The sequence below is a fragment of the Neltuma alba genome, unplaced genomic scaffold, assembly GCF_004799145.2.
Source record: "Neltuma alba isolate B1F8T4 unplaced genomic scaffold, ASM479914v2 tig00010374_pilon, whole genome shotgun sequence".
NCBI lineage: Eukaryota > Viridiplantae > Streptophyta > Magnoliopsida > Fabales > Fabaceae > Neltuma > Neltuma alba.
In genome coordinates, this window is record NW_021635279.1 from 283,097 (window position 1) to 304,536 (window position 21,440).

The following is a 21,440-nucleotide window of genomic DNA, read 5'->3' on the forward strand; positions in this document are numbered from 1 at the left end:
TTTTATCCTATAAATAAAACCAGTAGTTGATTAAAAAAGTTTTTTTAGAGAGAAATCCATAGATAAATGATAAATTAGTTTTACTTCTTTTTATAATATTTCATCTTAATCTGATTTTCAATATACTTGCTCCAGTTCTAAATATAAGACCCATTTTGTAGTATAATTTACACTACAAAATGGGTCTTATATTTAGGGATTACACTACAAAATGGATTTTATATTTACGACCGGAGGAGTAACATATTTGAAAAAATTAAAAAAGTTACTAAATTATTCAATTATAGTATATGTTACATGATCTCTGTAAAATAATTATGTATATTATTAAATTATATACTAATTTTTAAGTGAAAAAAATTAGTTTGGAATAAAACCATAAATATAAATAATTTGATAATTTTTAAAATTTTTTCAAACTAATTAAATGAGTATTATATTAAGGGTTAGAAGTAATAATATTTTTTATGTACTCTAACAAGCTTCTGTAATCAGTGTAAATCCTGTAAAATGAATATTTCATGTCATTTTTGCAAAACATTTTATTAAATTTATCTTCCAAATACATAACCATCCTTGCCATTAGCCGACTTCACCACCCGTGTCATTATCCTAGTCATTTGCCATATCACCTTCCATGTCATCAATATGTCTTAATCATCATCCATGTCGGCAATCTAGCCTCTGATCATTTCATCTAAACAAAGTCCTTTGGTTCTTTGAAGGGCAATAATTCGTTATCCAATCAAGTTTTTCTCCACTGATAAGAGATAAGATTATTTAATAAGCGTTGGCCCAAAAAACAAAAAAAATCATTTGATAGGGAATCCAATTTTTTTAACCTAAACAAAATTATTAATAAATTCCCAATAGCATATACTTTTATGAAGTAGGCAAAGGATTTTTTCCTCTTAATCTTTCTAATCTAAATAGTCTATTTATATAAAAACTCAATACTAATACTCATCCGATCCTAAATATAAAACTCATTTTATAGTGTAAATTATATTACAAAAAAGATTTTATATTTAAAATCAGAAGAATACATTACAAATCAACTCTTATACTTGCAAGCGAAGCTTAAAGTTCTTACTAATTTGAGGAGAAATAAGTTTAATACTACCTCCGGTCCTAATTATTAGGAGAAATAAGTTTAATACTATCTTCGGTCCTAATTATAAGAACTATTTGACTAATTTGAGGATTAAGAAAGTAAGTTGAGTTAGTTATTTGTCTTAAATAGGTATTGTCTTTCTTAAAATATCTTGCTAATTAAGTGTATTAACTAGAACTATCATTGTTAGAAGGGTTACTTTAGAAAAAAATATAAATATGAGAGAAAAAGTGAATTAAGATCTTATATTTAGGACCAAAATAAAAGTCAAATAGAGTCTTATATTAAGAACGGGAAGTAGTATGTATTAAGGCCTGATCGATGCCATTAGAAACATGTTCTTCGTAAAAAAGCATATTGTTATGTACTCGTTCTCATTAAATTTGTTGTATCTTCAGCCAATATCTATTAACTTTCCGGTTTTAAGCTCCCAGAAAAGTATTCTAATTCATTTTACTTGCATGGATTTCCATAGGTTTCTTAATTCTTACTTTCTTTGGTGATGGAAAAAAGAATTCATTTTTCTCACAGGAATCTTTGTATTTTTAAACTCTCACTTGACTATATAAGTATGAATCCGATTTTAAGGTTCCTTATGTGGTCAACTCTATTAAACATTTTCTCTTTTTGACCTGCATCGCTATAAAATATTTGTGAGTGCATATATACACACACATATCCATAGACAAAGATAGAGACGTAACTACCTATATTTAGCACGTGCAAAGCCGCCGGAGTTATCCGCGTCGCGCACCGCACACAATGGTCCAAAGGCAAGAATTGCAAATAAATGTGGCAATTGCGAAGGAAGCCAAAGCATCTACGCATACTCTAGTGACTTTCACTCGGTAATTATCTTCCTCTTCGCGCCGCTCCGCTCTCTGGAGCGTCTTGCTCCCATATGTTTGCTTCTTGATGATTGATCTCTCCGTATGAGTTTCTGTCTAGAATCCTGAAAACCCAGAAAGAAAAGTGTGCATGGAGATGGGGCCTAAGCTTCCATTGATCCACTTGGGAACATCTCCTACCACCAAATTTTATGTGATTTCTTACAACAAGGGAGAGTTTTGTAAATACAAATTCCCTGCAAGAGTAGTTTCAGAGCAGAAGTTCCCGTTCAAGTTCGTGCGACAATCTCTGGGGGATAGATGGAAGCTGAATGATATTAGCACTAGTATGTGATTTCTTTCTATTCTCTGAATTTTCATTTTGAAGTATGTTTGCAAGAATTGATTGTTAGATATTTGTGTTTATACTCGTGATTGTGTTATTGTGTTCATAACACAATCGTAGTCTCTTAGCTCATACTCGTGATTGTTAGCTAAATGGTTAGAAAGGAAACTCGTAGTCTCTTAGCTCATAAATGTTACTTGTCCACTCATTTTGATAGCTTCCTAGTTCCGAGGGTTCATTGTTCGCTTAGGCGAAGAGCGCAATAGCTCTACCACTGGCGGCCTATGATGTTTCAATTTTGGACTATACTTGGTGGAAGTTTCTTAGCTATTTGCCATTAGGATCTTCAATTAAATTATGACATGTGGAATTTTTTTTTTTGTCCAAAAAGATCCGATCATTCAATGATATAAAAATTTCCATTTGATGTGTGTTTATTAGTAAACTTGATATCAAAGATATACAGGTTGTACCCAAATTTTCTCCTCTAGTCTCAACCATAAGTGTGTGGCACAGGATTGATGACAGAGCTAATTGATGAAATAAACATGCACACTGAGAAAGGAACTGGTTAGAATGAAGTTAAAGACTAGAAAATCAATTACTTGGTATCCATATTAATGGAATGCTTTATTTAAACCAAAAAAAGGGAAATGCTACTGCAATAAAATTTGTCTCGCTGAGGCTTGGTCATTTGCATTGAACTACCAAGCTCGCACTTGTTTCTTGGCGAGGCAAGTGCCAGTTGATAAGGCTACTTTGTTTTCCTTTTTCGTTTTCTTGAAATAAATCTTTTATTTGCTTGTCTACTAGCTACGTGGCTATTTCACTTTTCCAACTGCTAGTCAAACTCTTGTTACTTGCACCATCCATTTCTTAACTGGACTTATGAATCAGTGAGCATTGACATTAGTCTAGCATGACATCAAACTCCTGGGTTTTTCCATCAGACTAATTATTATTATACATTAGTATATTTACCACACACCTCATTTTGGCTGTTCTCTAATTTTAAGCTTCATATTTCTTGAAAGGTTCAATCCAAGAAAGAATGAATATGTTGCTATCAAAGACCCAAGAGTTTTTGAATGAAATGTCTTCTCCACTTGCAAAATCTGGTCAAAATAGAAAGTCTGATCCTGAAGACGATTTTGGATTTCAAGTTATGGAAGACATATTTATGGTAGAGCAGACCATAGAACGCAGAACAGAAAATGGCATTCTTTCTCTAGCTGCTGTTACATGTATTGAGCAATTTAGCAGGTGAATGTGTGTGCCACATTTTCTCTCTTGTAATATTCTATTTTATTCTTAGATTATGCCTATCAAACTGATACAAAAATTATTTGACTTTTTCAAATAAGATATGCAGGATGAATGGGCTGACTGGGAAGAAAATGCAGAAAATTTATGAAGCTCTTGTTCCTGAATCAGTATACAGAGATGCCCGTAATTTGGTTGAATATTGCTGCTTCAGGTTCCTGTCAAGGGATAGTTCTGATATTCATCCTTCCTTAAAGGTACAGTATAATCTATGTAAGGATGATGAAGCGGAAATTTTTTGATGTTGCATTCTGAATAGTATAAACATTTGAAGGTCATTTCAAGGAAAAACAGTAAGAAATCCAACCCCCCCTCTGGGGGGGGCGGGTTTTTGGGTTTTATGTTTCATCTCTCATTACAAACATGAGGAAGAATATTTTGTTTACTTTATTCTACCCTCTTTCTTCCTGAAAGGTCTAGATTTCAATGCATATCTTTTAAAAGCCACAATATTAGGTTTCTTGTTTCTCTGTTGCTGCATATTTTATCCCTTCATTGCAACTTCTTCCTCCGGTCAATCTTTCTGCTCTAGTAAAAAATATCATCAGTCTTTACGTCAGATTGGTGATGATTCATATCAGCAAGCAATCTGAGGATTGTCACCCTTTCTGGTTGGACTTGGTAGATATTATATTCATATATGATGTTTGTTTGGAGAGGCATGGATTTTTTTTTTAAAAAAAAATCAAATTCCATCTCACCATTGATGCAAATGCTTCAAGCTAATCAGGCATCTGGTTTGCAACAGTGAGTGTGTCACAAGATTGTAATTCTGACAGGAGATGGAGGGAGGGAGAAAAGAGGGAAAGAGAGGCTAAAGGTCAGAGGGTACAAGAGAGAGCAGGGGAGCAGAGGGAAATAGAGGCTAAAGGTCAGAGGGTACAAGAGAGAGCAGGGGAGCAGAGGGAAATAGAGGAAACAGGATCGAACATTTCACTGTATTATTCAGATTATCATAGACTACAGCGGAGATCAATAGGTCTGTACATGTATTTATATAGGCAGCAATAGTCCCCGTAACCTACACTGCTAACTAACTAACTAAATCTTAGACTAAGTCTTGTGACTCCCCTAACTGCCCTTTATTGTTGTTGTCGTTGTTGTTATACAACAGAGTTTTAATAGTGTATAGTCGTGCTTATGCATCTCCAGCTTCTTTGCCTCCTGAAGAAGCCCATGTAAGAGTCCTCAGTCTTTTATAGCTAACCTTACCCATTCCCTCCTCTAGTTTGAGGAGCTTGTTCTCAAAATCCTTTGCAATTTCTATAATCTAGATTTGTGTCTTTGATTTCGTTCTAATGTTATATGGTGTATATTGATTTAGTCGCCAGTCTTTTTACTCATACTTGTGCTTTCTCTCATTATGTTCACTGTTACTGAAATCTCCTGTTAATACATCTTGGATTGATTGCAAATTTGTGCTTTGAGCACTTGCATCTGCAAATGATGAAATCACTTGGACTGGTCATGAGATTTTACAGTTCAATTGCCTTTGTTTTGTTTTACCTCGAGGATGTAGATTAAATTTGTATTTTTAACTGGTGGTGAGGATTCTTCTCCCCCATCCTTCCCTCCCTCTTGTGCAGGCACACCCATAATTTAATTCCACATAAAACTTTATGTTGTCATTCTCAATATTGTAATCTGGAAAGTGGACTGATGTGATGCCTGTTTATCTGAACATCATGGTGTTTGCAGGAACCTGCTTTCCAGAGGCTCATTTTCATAACCATGCTTGGATGGGAAAACCCGTACAGTGATGAGCTTTCAATCATGCCAGAGAAGGCGTCTTTTCAGGTCATTTCTTTTGTATATCAATTCAACTACTCTTGGAAATATTTATGTTCGTCTAGCTGCTTATGGAAGATTTGTGTAGCAAAAATTTGGCTCACCTGAAGCTCAGGTTGAACTTTAGAGGATAAAGTGCAAGCGGATAGCCATTGATGAGAAACTTAAGTCAGTCTGTTTCCACAGATTAATGTGTTATTGTCAGGCCTCTTGTATGTTATAAATTTTTACAGGATTGATTTATCATCATGGTTGATCCAGTTCACATTGTGTGAGCTTTACTTTAGAGGACCTGTTTCCTGTTAGGAGACATAATGGTTTAACTTAAAGCCTCCCATGCTTTGATTTTGTCTACCTGACTTAATGTTGAAATTTTGAGGATGGAAAAGTGAAATTCACTCCTACTAAGGTTCATTTTCTCCCTTAACTCTATTGATGCCTTTGTTTATTTATTTTGGGTGCAATCTGTTTCTTTATTTTATGCAATTTTTTAGACTTTCTGTGAAGAGGGAAGGGCAAGTGCATTTGGAAACTTTTTATGTCAAAGTTATCAAATAATGAATCAGCCTCTTACTACAATAGGCATTGACTAAGAATTATCATCTATAGGATGGAAAGTCGATTTGGAGTAAGATAGCTCAGCCAATTTATTGCATAAATTTAATGAATGATGTCCTGTTTAGAAATTTTGGTCCAAGTTTTCTTGCATTTTTAGATTTTTTTTTCCCACTTCTTTCTTTTATGTGATGATTTAGGGAGGGAGGAAGAACGTTGGATAATTATTTCTTATTGGCTCTGCAGAGTAAGCTTGTCACAGAAGAGGCTTTTGTTCGGATTGCTCCTGCTGTCTCTGGTGTGGTTGACCGCCCCACAGCACACAATCTATTCAAAGCTCTAGCCGGTGATCAAGGGGGAATCTCTTTGAGCTTGTGGCTGACTTACATCAACGAACTTGTCAAGTGAGTTTAATCTTTTGGTTGGAGATATGATAAATCTCTTGCAAAGGCATCCAAGCAACATGTGGTTCTGATCACACAACTTACAGAAAGATAAATGGATTAACAAATTACCAATCTCAAGCGCATCTAGTGCAGTAGGCACTCTGTGTATTTGGATCTGGTTAGTTATGGTCATTAAATAGATCGAAAAAAACAGAATTCCTTTTTTCTTCCATAGATGACATTTTTTGTCATGAAAGGAATTTCAGAACTGTCTATGTCCCATTTTCATAGATATGGTGGATGCTCCTCTTCTAGTCTCTTCTTTTATTAGTTCCTCTAAACTTTTGTAATCATGTCACTTTAGGCCCCTTTCATTGTTATTCAAATTTTTAATCTAGTACACTGATGTTTATGCCAAGATATCTCCTGAGTAGGTACATCTCCATCTCCTGTTAAAAAGATTATCGAAATTTTTGCTTGCATTGTCTTTCTTATGGTTTGTTCTGTCTACATAGTTGCTTGATTCTGGTGGCTTGCTCTTTAAAGTATTTAAACAATCTGTTACTCTAAGATAAATATGCTTAACTTGTACTGGTGTTTCTGTAGAGTATATGAAGGACATAAGTCATATCATATTCCGGAGTTTCCTCAACTTTCTGAGGAGAGAATTCTATGCATTGGCTCCAACAGCAAGCGGCCTGTTCTAAAATGGGAGAAGAATATGGCATGGCCAGGCAGATTCACTCTTACTGATAGAGCCATCTATTTTGAGGTATTTCATAATTTCCTGAGATGCTGATATGTTATATTTTCGTAGACTTTGATATTTGCATGATTACATCCTTTTAAAATATGTAATCCATGGATTCTCCGATCTATTTCTCATGCTATTGCCAAAATTTTATAGAAGGTCATCCTCTTACCATTGAAAGGAAGGGATCTCAGAAAAAGAAGTCCTATGATTAGTTTTGGTGTCTGTTATGGCACAGAAAGTTAGATTTTAACTGGAACAAAGTCGAATGCTGTGACATCCCAAAATATCTCTGAATAGTTACGTGCTGGGCTTAGTTGCATGATTTCCCCCCTTGCCTATACGGGCTCTTCTTCCATTTGGGATCCTTTAGTATTTACTTACTCTAGCTATGTTTCCAATACTTGCAACATAGTTTCTGGTAATAAGACCACCGGGGCCTGTTACATTTTGATGGAAACTTTTTTAATGAACAACAAAAATTTGTGGGATGAAGAGATGATTATGAGGAAATTGAGAAATATTGTAAAGATGAAAAAATAATGGTAAGATATGAAGAAAGACGGCAAAGAAGATGGTTCTCTCTAATGTCATTTGTTAGCCGACAGAAATCACTTTTGTTCATGCCGGAAATGCTTTATTGATATATAAGTATGTAACTCTATTGACCATTTTTAAATCTATGTTTCAGACTGTTGGCTTATTGGGAGAGAAGAAAGCCATGAGATTGGATCTTACGCATGAAGGATTACGGGTGGAGAAAGCAAAAGTTGGACCTTTGGGGTCTTCTCTTTTTGACTCTGCTGTTTCTATTTCTCTTGGCCCCGACTCCGAGTAAGATCTTCTACAGTCACTGAATCATGTATTCATGGTGTGATGCAAGACCAGTAAGAAGAAAAGGAGGAACATGTATAATAAATAAGGGACAATTAAATTATTACCAAAAAAGAAAAAGAACTTTATGAATCAATCAGTCTGAGCTGTCTAACCCTAGCTATTAAGGGTCTTATATAGAGCCCACAGATGCATTAAAATATAAGATGATTGGACAATCTAAAATACAAGATTATAGGAAAATCTTAATAAATAATTAAATAAAATCCTAACAGATTGTTGAAGTAAGTCAATGTATAATAAATCAAACCACAATCCTTAGATATTATTTTTTCACGCCCAGAATATATCTTGAATAATTTATCATTAGGTTGTCATGCAAACAAATAATGCGTGGCTGATAATCCAACAAAATCTAATGTTCTCAAGTGAGATAACTCAAAAGTTTTCATGTCTTCTCTTGGCCCTTTAAGAGCATGATTATGGTTTACAATTATACATCTACTTTATATCCAGGGATTTTTGGTTTCCTTGCCTTAGGGATTCTAATTTCTCATACAATTATAAAACTACGTCATATCATCATGTCCTTCTTAGCTGGATAGTGGTTCTCCTACAATTTTACAAAATTCTTATATTTGTTTTTCTACTTTTATTCGTGTTCAGGTCACACACATGGGTGCTTGAATTTGTTGACTTGGGAGGTGATATGAGAAGAGATGTTTGGTATGCATTATTAAGTGAAATTATTGCTTTACACGAGTTTGTACGTGAGTATGGACCCGATGATTCTGATGAATCATTGCATGATGTGTATGGTTCCCGCAAAGGAAAGGAAAGAGCAACAGCCAGTGCCATTAACGGTATTGCCAGGCTTCAAGTCCTCCAACACATGCGGAAGTTGCTAGATGATCCCAGCAAACTTGTTCAGTTCTCATATTTGAAAAATGCACCACATGGTGATATTGTCCTTCAAACTTTGGCTGTAAATTATTGGAGTGGCCCTCTAATTACAGGATTTATGAAGACCCGAAATAAACCAACTCAAGAGACCAGGCCTTCTAATGAATCACCTGATGGTCGTAACCATGCTTTTGACATAGATGGTAGTGTCTACCTACAGAAATGGATGAAATCTCCTTCTTGGGCATCTGGTGCTTCCACAAATTTCTGGAAGAGTTCTTCAACTAAACAAGGTTTAGTATTAAGTAAGAATCTAGTTGTGGCTGATTTATCACTTGTAGAAAGAGCTGCAATAACGTGCAAGAAAAAGCACCAGGCTGTAGAGAAAACTCAAGCTACGATTGATGCTGCAACTCTACAAGGCATACCCAGTAATATTGATCTTTTCAAGGTTGGTAATGTTTCGTTTGGTATTCTCTCTTATAGTTCGCTTTTGGTTCTTTCCGAGCAATTCTTTTAATGATAGATCTCTTTCAAAGTAGTAATCTACGTAATCATAGAAACTTAAAGTGAAACTTTCAGATTGGAATATACAGATTTCGATTTGAAATCTTGTTGATTGATATTATTACCATTTCTGATAAATTCTAGACACAATCGGTGTTGCTTGATAGCATTAGGAATAACCTGAGTTTGAGGAAATTCCGCCTGAGAACCATGTAAAGTAATATTTATAATAAAAGGCACTAAAAGCTCTTATAAGGCTGAACCTACTACTGATGCTTTCTAAAGTTATCATTGGTGCCATCTAAAGATGCAATTTGTTCTTTCCAATCTTACAAAAATATTCAATGCATTCATCCTCTCGATTTTGAAGTCACTCATCATGCTCAAAAGTTTCTTTTTAATCATTCTACCACTCTATTGAATAAATATTCTTTATTTAATGAGAGAAGGACCCTGGTCAAATTAATTCCATGCCTATTGCCTCGACAGCTGATTTTTGAGGAGTTAGACAGTTTTATGTGACCACCTTTTTCTGGATCATGTGGGCATCCTTGGTTACATGCGATGCTATACGTTGCCACAATGCCACTTGACAATCCTTGCAATTTGTAGTAGAACAAAGATTCCCTTTTCTCTTTCATTTTACTCTCACGATCTAAATAATAACATGCCAATACATGCATCAATTTTGATATTGCACTGTTGCTTCTACTTGTCCTAATTCTTATGTGATGATGAATGGCATTTATGATGGATGAATAATGATATACTACCTCTGGTCCTAATTATAAGATCTCATTTGTAGGCCATAAACGAGGTCTTATAATTAGAACTGGGGTCGTAGTCAATTGCAGATTGAGTATGGCACAGTTTTGTAGAAGCGTTAAAATTTCACCTTGACTAGGTCCTGGTTACTAGTGCTCCTTTTTGTTCTATTCTTTTAGTAACATCCCAAAATCATAAACTATTAAATAGAGACCTTGTTCTTGTGCAGGAGCTTGTGTTTCCTCTGAGCTTAACTGTGAGAAATTTTGAGAAATTAAGGCGCTGGGAGGAGCCACACATGACTGTTGCATTTCTGGGAGCTGTCTACACAGTAATTTTTAGGTAGATCCTTTCCCCTATTAACTTATGTTTCTTGTGATTGTTTTCTTTATCTCATCTACAACTGTGGTGAGTCTCAAGTTGATGTGAAGCTTCATTGACTTACAGGCATTTATTTGCTGAATTTATTTTTTATGGAAAAATGTATTGTTGATAAGAGAAAAACAATACACTATAAAAGACAAGATATCCCCCCTAAGAAGAAAATTACAGTCTTGCCATGCTTACAACTTTGAAGTGAAAAATTGCAGTCTCCCAAAAAGGAAAAATTTATACCAAGTTAACGACTATGATGACTTTATTCTAGAATACCACCTTCATATATGGGAACCCAAGACAATGTTATATATGAGATCATGTAAATTGCCCAATATACCTACAACCTTTCTCTCCAATGGGCCCCTATTTTCTTGGAAAATTTAGTTATGACTTTACTCAGTTTTTATTGAGTAGTGTTAAGTTATAATGCAGATTTTGACCTTTCAACTTATAAACAGTATTCACATTGCTCTCTCCATCTTCGATATCCGATAGAGATCTGAAATTTTTGCATTGATCTCTTGCTCTGCTGTTTCAAAGATTTGGAGTTCATGAAAGTGAAAAGGTGTGCTAAAAGAAATGTCCTGGACACACTTATCTGTCTACCTGTAGTACATTTTAACTTGTAACAGAAGTTTTTATTGTTTGGTCATGTATGCCTTCCTTACGGAAACTGAGTTCCCTTCTCTCCATATTAACTCGTCACTTAAAAGTTTCTTCTGGGCCGTGATACATATCTTCTTTATGGACTTGCACTGAAGGCCTTTTTTATGATGGAACATAGTAATAAAATCCGTTTTTTCAAAATGTACTTCAGTGGTTGATTTTGAGCTAATTGCTTAATGGATACCTTTTTTCCTTTATTTGGTCAAAGCTGAATGAATTCTTTATCCTTGTATGTTATTGTACTCTGAGCTGACGTATATATGTTGATTTTCCCTACCAGAAACTTGCTGTCATATGTTTTTCCCATAACGCTGATTATTTTGGGAGCTGGAATGCTGACAATCAGGGGGCTGAAGGAGCAAGGCCGTCTTGGGCGGTCTTTCGGTAAAGTCACAATACGTGATCAGCCTCCATCAAATACCATACAAAAGATAATTGCTGTAAAAGATGCCATGCGTGATGTTGAGAGTTATATGCAGCAAGTGAATGTTGCACTTCTCAAAATGCGTGCTATTTTGCTCTCAGGTCATCCACAGGTACAATAATGTGGATAATGGAAAATTATTTATGTCGAACAATGTCTTGGCCTCATGATATTGTTTGTTTTGGTGGCTTTTAAAATCCCGTCATTGATGTAAATTCATTTTGACCCATTTCAGGTGACTACGGAGGTAGCGTTGCTGCTGTTATCTTCCGCATCTGTTCTCCTCATTGTCCCATTCAAGTACATTCTTTCCTTTCTTATCTTGGATCTCTTTACACGAGAGCTTGAGTTCAGAAGAGAAATGGTAAAGAGGTTCATTAGTGTGGTGAGGGAGCGTTGGCATGCAGTCCCTGCTGCCCCTGTGGTAGTTTTACCATATGAAAATGATGAGTCCAGATCAGCAAGCCCGCTAAAGGAAACTGAGGACCAAGAAAAACCACGAGGAAATCAGAATGTTGTTAGGTCCAGATAGACAGCTGCGCCATGATCATGGTTGTTCATAGAATATATAGATGTAATTTTCTGTCAATTCTTTTGTAAAGCAGAGGACGTTTGTGTACTAGTTTGACTCTCTTCGATGAAATGCTTCATCTGATCAGTCCAGTTCTGTAGCAGTTAGGTATAGTTTTCAAGTGCTATTATCGAAATTTCCAAAAAAAACACGGCATGGTACATCCCAATAGCATACCGCTCTGTATTTTATGTTTTTATTGGAGAAGTTTATGGCACACATAATAGAAAAAGTTTAAGTTTTGTCTACGTGTGATAACAAAGCTATTTTGTATGGGCAACACAAGCCTTGTTGGATTTTCTCCTCCATATGATATGCTAATTCGTCCAAGGGGAATCAAAATGCTATGAAGATGAATTATGCTGTGAGAGTGGAAATTGTATTCTTAGGAGACAAAGGATTTCTGGAGCTAATAGATGAGGTATTTGTCTACTCATTTTATTGCTCCACCCCCATTTCTTTTCCCAGCCCAACCTCATGGATGAAAGTCTCAGCCTGCAGAAATTTTTCCGTTTGATTCAGTATGTTGCATTTTCTTTTGATGCTTCTTTTGGGGGACATGTATCTTCTATACGTTTAACTGACTGCTAATTTTTTATGCAAATAGCTTCCCACATCAGGTGTGTAGAACTTTTTATGCAAATAGCTTCCCACATGAGGTGCGTAGAATGTTGGGACCTAGTCTCCATTTGGCAAGTTATTATGACTACTAATTGTTAGATTGCGTCTTTTTCAAATATGTCCACCATATCTTCCACAGCTTGCTATCGGAAACAAGCTCAAATTAAAATTTTGAAACTAGCTCTGCAATTGATCGAAATAATCTTAGATTGCAAGTGGCCTAATGCCAACAATGGCATTATTCACCTACCTGAAAAGGGGAGGTTGCTGATTCAACCCATAGGTGGGTCTGTGAGTGTGTGTGAGTTCTCCTCCCCCTATAGGAGAGGATTGTCCCTTTCAAAAAGGAAAAAAATTGAAGAAAAGTAACCAAAGAAAGAAATAGTCTTAGATATGTTTCACACTTCCATTCAATGCCTTATAGAAGCCCTCACTAGGAGTTTGAGAAAAGAATTGATTATAGCTTAGAAAAATGTGCGTACAGAAGCCGCGAAAAAGGCCGGCGGACATCTTCACTTCACTTTGTGGTCCAAAAAAAAAAAAAAGTAACTAGTGAAGGTGTTCGCTGAAAAGATATTCAACATGCATGATTTGCCTGCCATTAATACACACAGACACATACTCTTGTATGTAACATTATTAGCATATGCAGATCGGAGGAGGAAAGGACAACACTTCACTATAACACCATATGATATTATATTGATTATTGACGTACATATATAAGGAAGAGGTTGGCAAAAAAAATGAGGAAGAGGAGAAATAAAACACAAACTGAAATTGGCCTGGAATCAAAGGAAAAGGAGAGAGGGAGAAAGAGAAAACAGAGAAGATTAAAGAAGGGACGGCTGCAGAAAACAGAGAAGATAGAAGATGAAGGCACCTCTCAACAGAGTGAAAATACTGGACAAGATAGAAGTTTAAGACTAGGTTTAGGCTGCTAATACAAACTTTGGATTGACAAAATTTAAACTAATTTTTCTTCTCTTATCATATAATTATTGTTGTTATCAAAAATTTTAGTGGGCAATCATGAACTTCTAGATACCTAATAAATTTGAAATGTGTCAAGATTTAAAATCGATTTCCTTTTATTATCTTCTTTATATATAAAACAGTTGGGGGGTGTTGACGTTTGCATCATCATCCTTTGTCTGTTTCTTACTTTTCCTTTAATAGGAAAAGAAGATATGGGTTTCATGTTTTCATGGGAAAAGTGAAAACATGATGACTTCATTCCGTAAGAGACTCGTCCTTCTTCGCGCAAGAAAACTGTACTGTTGATTTGTGGCGGATGGTATTTTAATTTGCGAGAAAGGAAATCTATTATATTACTAATCCACCTCTACACGTTAATAATTCACCACTTGCATGTAAATAACTTATTTGAGATTTTGAGTTAAAACTAGGCTATAAAAAGAAACAAATAATAGTGTGTGTGTGTATTCTATTGTAGTGCTCACGAAAATAAACGGAGCAAACAAATTAAATAATAAAAATCATGCCCGACTGCACGCGGCTGTGGCCGTGCTTGGAATCGCACCAACGTATAGCGGCACAGAATCTCTCCTATTCTTTCCCGTCCTCTTATCATCCTCTTCCCCAGTTATGACCGTTAATTTCATCTAAGGGCTTAAAACCAACTCACTTGTCATAGCAACGTCGTTTTGCGGAGTATTCCCCCCCCCCAAAAGACTTGTAAGCGCCCGCAATTCAACCCTTCACTTGTACTCCTCCGGTCCTTATTATAAGACCCAATTTGACTTTTTATTTGGTCCTAATTATAAGACCCAATCCATTTTGTCTCTTATATTTATGCATTTTTTTCCAAGATAATCCTTCTAATAATGATAGTTTTAGCCAATATACTTAATTAGCAAGGATATTTTAGGAATGGCAACACTTATTTATTATAAATAACCAACTTAACTTACTTCCTTAATCTTCTCAAATAAGTCAATTGGGTCTTATAATTAGGACCGGAGGAGTATTATGTATCAGCGTTACAGCAAAACAGCCGTGGCCTCCACTTTTATTAGACACTTTGGGCTTTCTGGCTTTGATTTTACAAGCTCGCCCAATCCTAGAGCAGTAGTGTCCGTCTTTGATAAATTTTTTTTTTTTTTTTACAATGATTGAATTGAACAAGTACATGTATCATGGCTTTCTTTGGTTTTAAAACTGAAACACCCAACTTGTATCTGCAATTGAGGCAAAAGATAAATGAAAAAAATTAGTTTTGAAAGAAAAGAAAATTAGTTAAAATAGCCCTTAAATGAAATTAACAGTAAAGGATGATAAGAGGACGGGAAAGAATGGGAGAGGTTACGTGCCGCAACAATATGCTTTTCAGTTATATAATACTACTATTGTTCATTCCCCATGACCGCCGTATAGCCAATCATGTATCGCCAAGTGGTGTACGGGAAGAGGACATTTAATAATACCTTTGACGACGACATGTCTGGATGGTGATTGGTGAACTCCGAGATAAAACATCGGGACAACCCCGTGATGCTCGAATTGACGACGTTCGATATAAGAGACTCTTGCATGCTGACAAATTAATGGTTTTCTAAGAAAATAACGCAAGAAAAATTCTTCGTGGACGGAGTGACACGTAAGATATGGTCGGACCAATATAAAAATGACAGGTTGGGTCTCACTACTGCTGTCTTCCTTTTCCCCATGTTCCCCGCTCGCTTCTCTTCTTACCCAACTCTCTTCTTTCAGCTTTCCTCAGGCTTCACGGTTCCCTCTTTCCCCTTGGCTCTTACATTCATCATCTTCAATTTTTTTCCCCTCCAACGAAAAACGGCCTGGTCACATGAGAGGGAAAAGGATATCAAAATAAATTATGTAGGTACTTCTTGTTTTATCTTTTAATTGTTAGCATTATAAGGACCTAATATTAAAGACATCAAGTTTTATAGATAATTTTGTTAATGACCCTATAAGAGTTGTTGATATCGTTACATAACTTCTTAACCGTATTTTTAAAATTGTAAAAATACCACCTTTTGAGTTTCTTGAAAAACATGTTATTAACTGTTATGTTAAACTTGTTAATAATGTTAAAGGATTTGTTGATCGCGTTATTAAAGTTATAAAAATATAAATTTTTAAATTTTCTGAAAAATTTATTGTTAAATAATATAACGAACTTGTTAATCATATTAAAAAACTTGTGAATCACATTATTAGACTTCAAAAAATTTCAAAAATATAGTTTTCAGCCACCAAAGCTCCAGTGACCGATCATCGGCTAGCTGTTGGAGCTCTAGTGATTGATTGGCCTGCAAGGGAGCTTGATGATTTTTGAAAAAAAAAAAAAGGAGCAATTTGGTCTTTCCGTTAAATTTTAAAATTCTAATTTGATCATGTGTCTTTAAAGGGATATTTTCATTATTTAGATGACCAAATAAAAATTTTCAAATTTAAATATTATTTTTATGTCATTGTCTCATTAATTAATTAATCAAATTTAGGGGAGAGCAGCGTCAGATTGGATGAGAAGATTAAAAAAAAAAAAAACAGAGAGGCGGTCCGGTCACACGCCATCCCCGGATAGCCAAAGCTTCCATCCCACTGTGAACTTTCAAGGCTTCGGGCTCGCCATGTTTAGGCCTGGCCCACTCATGACAATTCGATGAATCTGGTCATAAATACGCCCTCCGCCCTCGCACGTCCAACCCCCTCCAACCCTTAGCTTTTTCCGTCCATCGATCTTCTTGTTTCTGCGTTTTCCCACGAACACGATGAAGCTTTCATCATCAATAAGCTACTACCTGGTGAAGCAACCTGCCATTCAGAACTTCACATGGATTCGCAACGAAACCCCAGCGTCATCTTTTCAGTTTCCTGTCATCACCGTCATCTGTTACTTATGTACCATCTTCTTCCTCACTCGTGGCTTTCGCCTCAGGCTTCCTCCGCCCATCATCAAACCCATCACAGCCCTTTATGACACCGTCATTCTCCTCCTCTCCTTCATCATGGCCCTCGGTTGCACCTTGTCCACCATGTCCCATGCACCCGACCTCCACTGGATCATCCGCTTCCCGCCCAACACCCCACCCTCGGCCCCGTCTTCTTCTGGGCCTACGTCTTCTACCTGTCGAAGATCCTAGAATTCGTCGACACTCTCCTGATCCTCTTGTCAGACTCCATCCAACGCCTCACGCTCCTCCACGTGTCCCACCACGCCGTCGTGATCCCCATGTGCTACGTTTGGCTCTGGACGTCTCAGTCGCTGTTCCCGGTGGTGCTCGTGACCAACGCCTCCGTGCACGTGCTGATGTACGCCTACTACTTACTGTGCGCACTCGGGGTCCGCCCCAAGTGGAAGAGGTTGGTGACGAGCTGCCAGATCGCTCAGTTCCGCGCCAGCTTCGGGGCTTTGGCCCTCATGCTGGGCTACCACGTTTTCGGGCCGGGTTGCTCCGGAGTTTGGGGCTGGATCCTCAACATCCCCTTCTTTGTTTGGCTTTTGTTCCACTTTCTAATCTTCCGCGAGGTGGCATACAAGTCAAAGTCCGAGTAGAAAGCCAGCGCCCCTCTGTGGTGCAGTAGTGGCTTCATGTTGTCTGTTTTCTGAATTTTCCTTTTTATTTTCTCTTTTATGTAGCATATATGGTATGTTTATGTAATGGCTTGCATGTATAATGTGATGCTTATATATATCGTGGATTTTATTATATGTATGTTTTGGTACGTTGATTCTAGCATTTGAATTATATATATGCATCTTTTTCCAGGAATTTTGCGTATTGTTATTCCAGATTTAAAGCAGGATATATAGCTGAATTTATATTCTTTCAATTTTTAGGACCTATTTCATTTAATGCCCCCAGTGCTTGTTTTATATGATGATGATGATGATGATTTGGTGATGATGATGTGTGCGTGATTGTACAAAGTCAGACCAGAATCATCTGGGCATGATTTAAAGCATGATTTTATAATATTTAAAAAGTATGATGTCCGCAAGTCGGATGCACCCATAATCATCACTATATAGACCTTTTCTCTCTCTTTAGAAAAATCTCCTCCATCCATTTAATTATTAGGGTCATAAACTTGTCGACATATATATCTTCGCACGGAAGAAAACTTATTTCAAATTCTGGTATTTCAATTTGAGCCCATATTGCGTCCGCGCGCGCGCGCGCGTGTTCATTTATTTATTTATGGAGATTAGAACTGTCTTTTTTGGGGGCGATCAACGTTAACATGGGAATAATCAACTCTGGGGGTGAATCGGGCTCCAAAAACTTGATTGGTTTACGGTTGAGCAATAGCAGCAATAATATAATCCCAATTGTGACATAGTCAATCTGAAGTTATAGCCAGAGACACGTTAAGCATATATACAACCCACACGTACATAATAAAACAAATTAGAAGCGAATAAAGAAATAGGGCCGCAATAGAAGCAAAATATCGATAGTGTGAGTTGCCAAAAAAATAATTATTTGACCCAAGACACCTAACGTCATTGCCCCTCCCGTAATATAAAATACATATATAATATTAACGACGTTGTGGTCCCCCTATCACGTCCACGTCGATCATGTTTACACGTCCGCTCGCGCATGTATTTAGTGGCACCACAATCATTTTGAGGTGGGTGGGTGGGAATCAAGAGATCATATATGCTAACCTAATTAGTGCATGCAATGCAAGGATCTTTGGTCCCGAAATATTAAAAATGAGGAGTAGAAATTGAAATTAAGATTGACAAAATCTATTAAAAGAGTAGTTAATATAAAAGATTGCTTGTTATATGAAATTAGACAAATTCATATATATAGGATTGGGAAATACCATGGGAGAAGTGATATTTCTCAATCTCACTTTTATAAATTTGCCTAATCAGCTAATCCTATGTGAGAAACAATTACTCATGCTAAATATTTTTTAATAATTTTTCAATTACAATTTCAGTCCCTATTCTTTATTTTCAATACTTTGTAGCAAAGAAAACTTTTGTTCCCAAAAACTTGGCGGTCCTTTTCAAACGACACTGGTTTATTTTCTAACTGAAGAAATTAAAAAGTAACACATTCGAAATCTGGTGTATAGTCTGTACATTGGAAATTAATTAATAATGTGTGGTTGGCTTAAGTTGTTTGAGCCTAAACCTCTAACCTTCAACTTGTGTTGGATTTAGCATTTTCTCTCCGCGGCTAGGTACTTTCATTTTCTCTTTCTCCCTTCCTCATAAATTGGAAAATATTAGCCATAAATAGTGATGTGTGTGTATAGATATATAAGATATAGGATAAAACAGATTAAATTGCATACACACACACACATATATATATAAGTGAAAAGGAAAGAGAAGATAAAGTGTAAAACTAGTCATTTGAGAGATATGATTATGTCTTAGAATATTTCAAATTATCTATAATATTTATTTATAGACTACAAATGAGACCTTATAATTAAGAGCCGATGTAGCGTGTGTGTGTGTGTATGTGTATGGGGAGCAAGTGAACATCATCTGCCCACGCGGGAGTATCTAAGTGGAGATTTTTCAGACTACGAAGAATCTAATACTGACTTGGTTACAAAGTTCAGATATTAAGAATGTGTTTAATATGTTTTTTTGCCAACGTTAAGAATGCGTTTAATACTTCATGCGAAAACTAATTACTCGTATATTATAAGTTAATAGAATATGTTATCACTTATTTGGAGCCCATAATATACAGTATAATTGAGCCTATATATTATGGCCCTGTTATAAGATTATTTAAGAAGGAGCTCCTTATGAAAAAGTACGTGATTTGCTTCCCCTTGATTGAAAAACCATGTGATTTGCTTCTCTAATGATATGAAAGTTTTTTAGGAAGTTGACTATTCTATCTTCTTTATAAATAAATAAGTTAAAAAAATCGAAAATGTTTAATTAGTGGCCACGTATCTTGTGAAAGATTCAGCCCAGTAACAAATACTCCTCTGGTCCTATTTATAGGACAGAGAGAGAAGATATTTTTTTGTTTTATTTATAAGACACTAAGAAAAAAATTTTATATTGATGTATAATTTTATCCCTAATTTATTATTGTGTTGGCTTTGTTTATATGAGATATAATGTATATTAAATAAGGATAAAGTTGGAAAGTTATTAAATTTTAAATAAAAGTTAATAAAGTTTAAAGTTTGTTTTGGTCTATATAAAATATACTAGAAGTATTTTATAAATAAGATCAGGGGAATAAGTTATTTTACGATCGTGAAGTATTATACATGGGCGAATGTTTATGACGTTACCAATCACGTCAATTCCCCTTGTCCTCTTTCTCATTTATGCAAGAGAAGCTTTGAATCTGTTGACACCTCTACCGAAAAAGTGAATAGAATTACTTTTAAAAAGTTAATTCATTTTCTTTCCTCAGCGATTCTCTCCTCTACCCTTCTCCATTATGCCTTCCGTAATCCGTACCCTGTTTTTTTTATCACTAGCATTATATTTTTTAGAGGATGTTTGGATGGAAACCAAACTATAGTTTCAGAAGTGATTTTACGATTGAGGTAAATATGTGGAGGAGTTTATCTCGATTTCCAGAAAAGTGTTTCTGAGAAGCACTTTTCAGGGTATCCAAACACCCCCTTAGTCTAATAGTTCAAAACTTCAAATTTAGATAGTGTTTGGAAATCCTAATAATCACTTTTAAAAAGTATTTTTATACAAATTGAAATAAAACTTCTCTCATATATTTATTTCATATACTGTAAAATTATTTTTAAAATTATGATTTGATTTTCACCCAAACACCCCCTTAATATCTTATAAAAATATATATTATTGTAATTTTATTTAAAAAATACATCTATAAATTTAAAACTGTTAAAATTGAACACCATGCGAGTTTGACAGATTCTCAACTCCTTCTATATATGAATTCCGTTATAGAATAACAATATTTTTAATATGTAAGTTAATTGACTGATAGCATATGTACTAATCGACTTTTTAGAATCCTCTTTTAATATTAGGAGTTATATATCACCGGAAGGCACCGTTTTTCTTTCTTTGTTTTTTTTTTTTTGCCCCTGAAAAAGGCGCTTTTCTTCTTTGACTCTCAAATTCTTTTCTGGTCGGATGATTAAATTTTCATATATATATATATATATATATATATCAAAGCTCTAAGTAGACGTAATAATTATATATTTTTTCAAATATCTTAAAATAAAACTAATTAAAACCTTTGGGTACCATAATTAGATGCTGAAAGAAAGGCTTGGAAGAGAAATTCCAAAATTTGTTTGGTTTTGCAGTTTATCTTCATGCTCTCATCTGTTTGTTATTGCCCCATCAATATAATTCCAGCTTCAATATTGAGAATAAACTAAGGGTTAACTTTTCGAAGGTCCTAGCACTCAACTACATGTTTTGATATGTGACATAACAAATACTACCCACACTTCTAAATATAAGAGCTAGTTAACTAATTTGAATAGTTTAAAAAAATAAGTTAAGTTAGCTATTTATAATAAAAGTTGCCTTTCTTAAAATATCCCTACTAATTAAGTATACTAGAACTACTATTATTAGAAGGATTATTTTAAAAAATAAATAAAAGTCAAACGAGCTCTTATATTAAAAATTGGGGGTAATATGTTATACCTTGAATTACATCAATTTTCTGAAAAACAAATCAAAATTAATA

The 21,440-nt window shown here is 35.4% G+C and overlaps 1 protein-coding gene and 1 pseudogene across 1 annotated transcript; both read left to right on the top strand.

Moving 5' to 3' along the window:
* The first annotated feature begins 1,886 nt into the window (after positions 1–1,886).
* Positions 1,887–12,402, top strand: LOC114756176 (uncharacterized). The gene is made up of 12 exons (XM_028945089.1): positions 1,887–1,962; positions 2,063–2,288; positions 3,322–3,550; positions 3,660–3,807; positions 5,309–5,407; positions 6,200–6,357; positions 6,946–7,111; positions 7,782–7,924; positions 8,591–9,278; positions 10,329–10,441; positions 11,424–11,679; positions 11,803–12,402. Exons 2-12 carry the CDS (start codon positions 2,093–2,095, stop codon positions 12,097–12,099), a joined length of 2,493 nt encoding a protein of 830 aa, XP_028800922.1. The 5' UTR covers positions 1,887–1,962; positions 2,063–2,092; the 3' UTR covers positions 12,100–12,402.
* A 4,115-nt stretch (positions 12,403–16,517) lies between these two features.
* On the top strand, positions 16,518–17,302 carry LOC114756149 (elongation of fatty acids protein A-like; annotated as a pseudogene).
* The last annotated feature ends 4,138 nt before the right edge of the window (positions 17,303–21,440 follow it).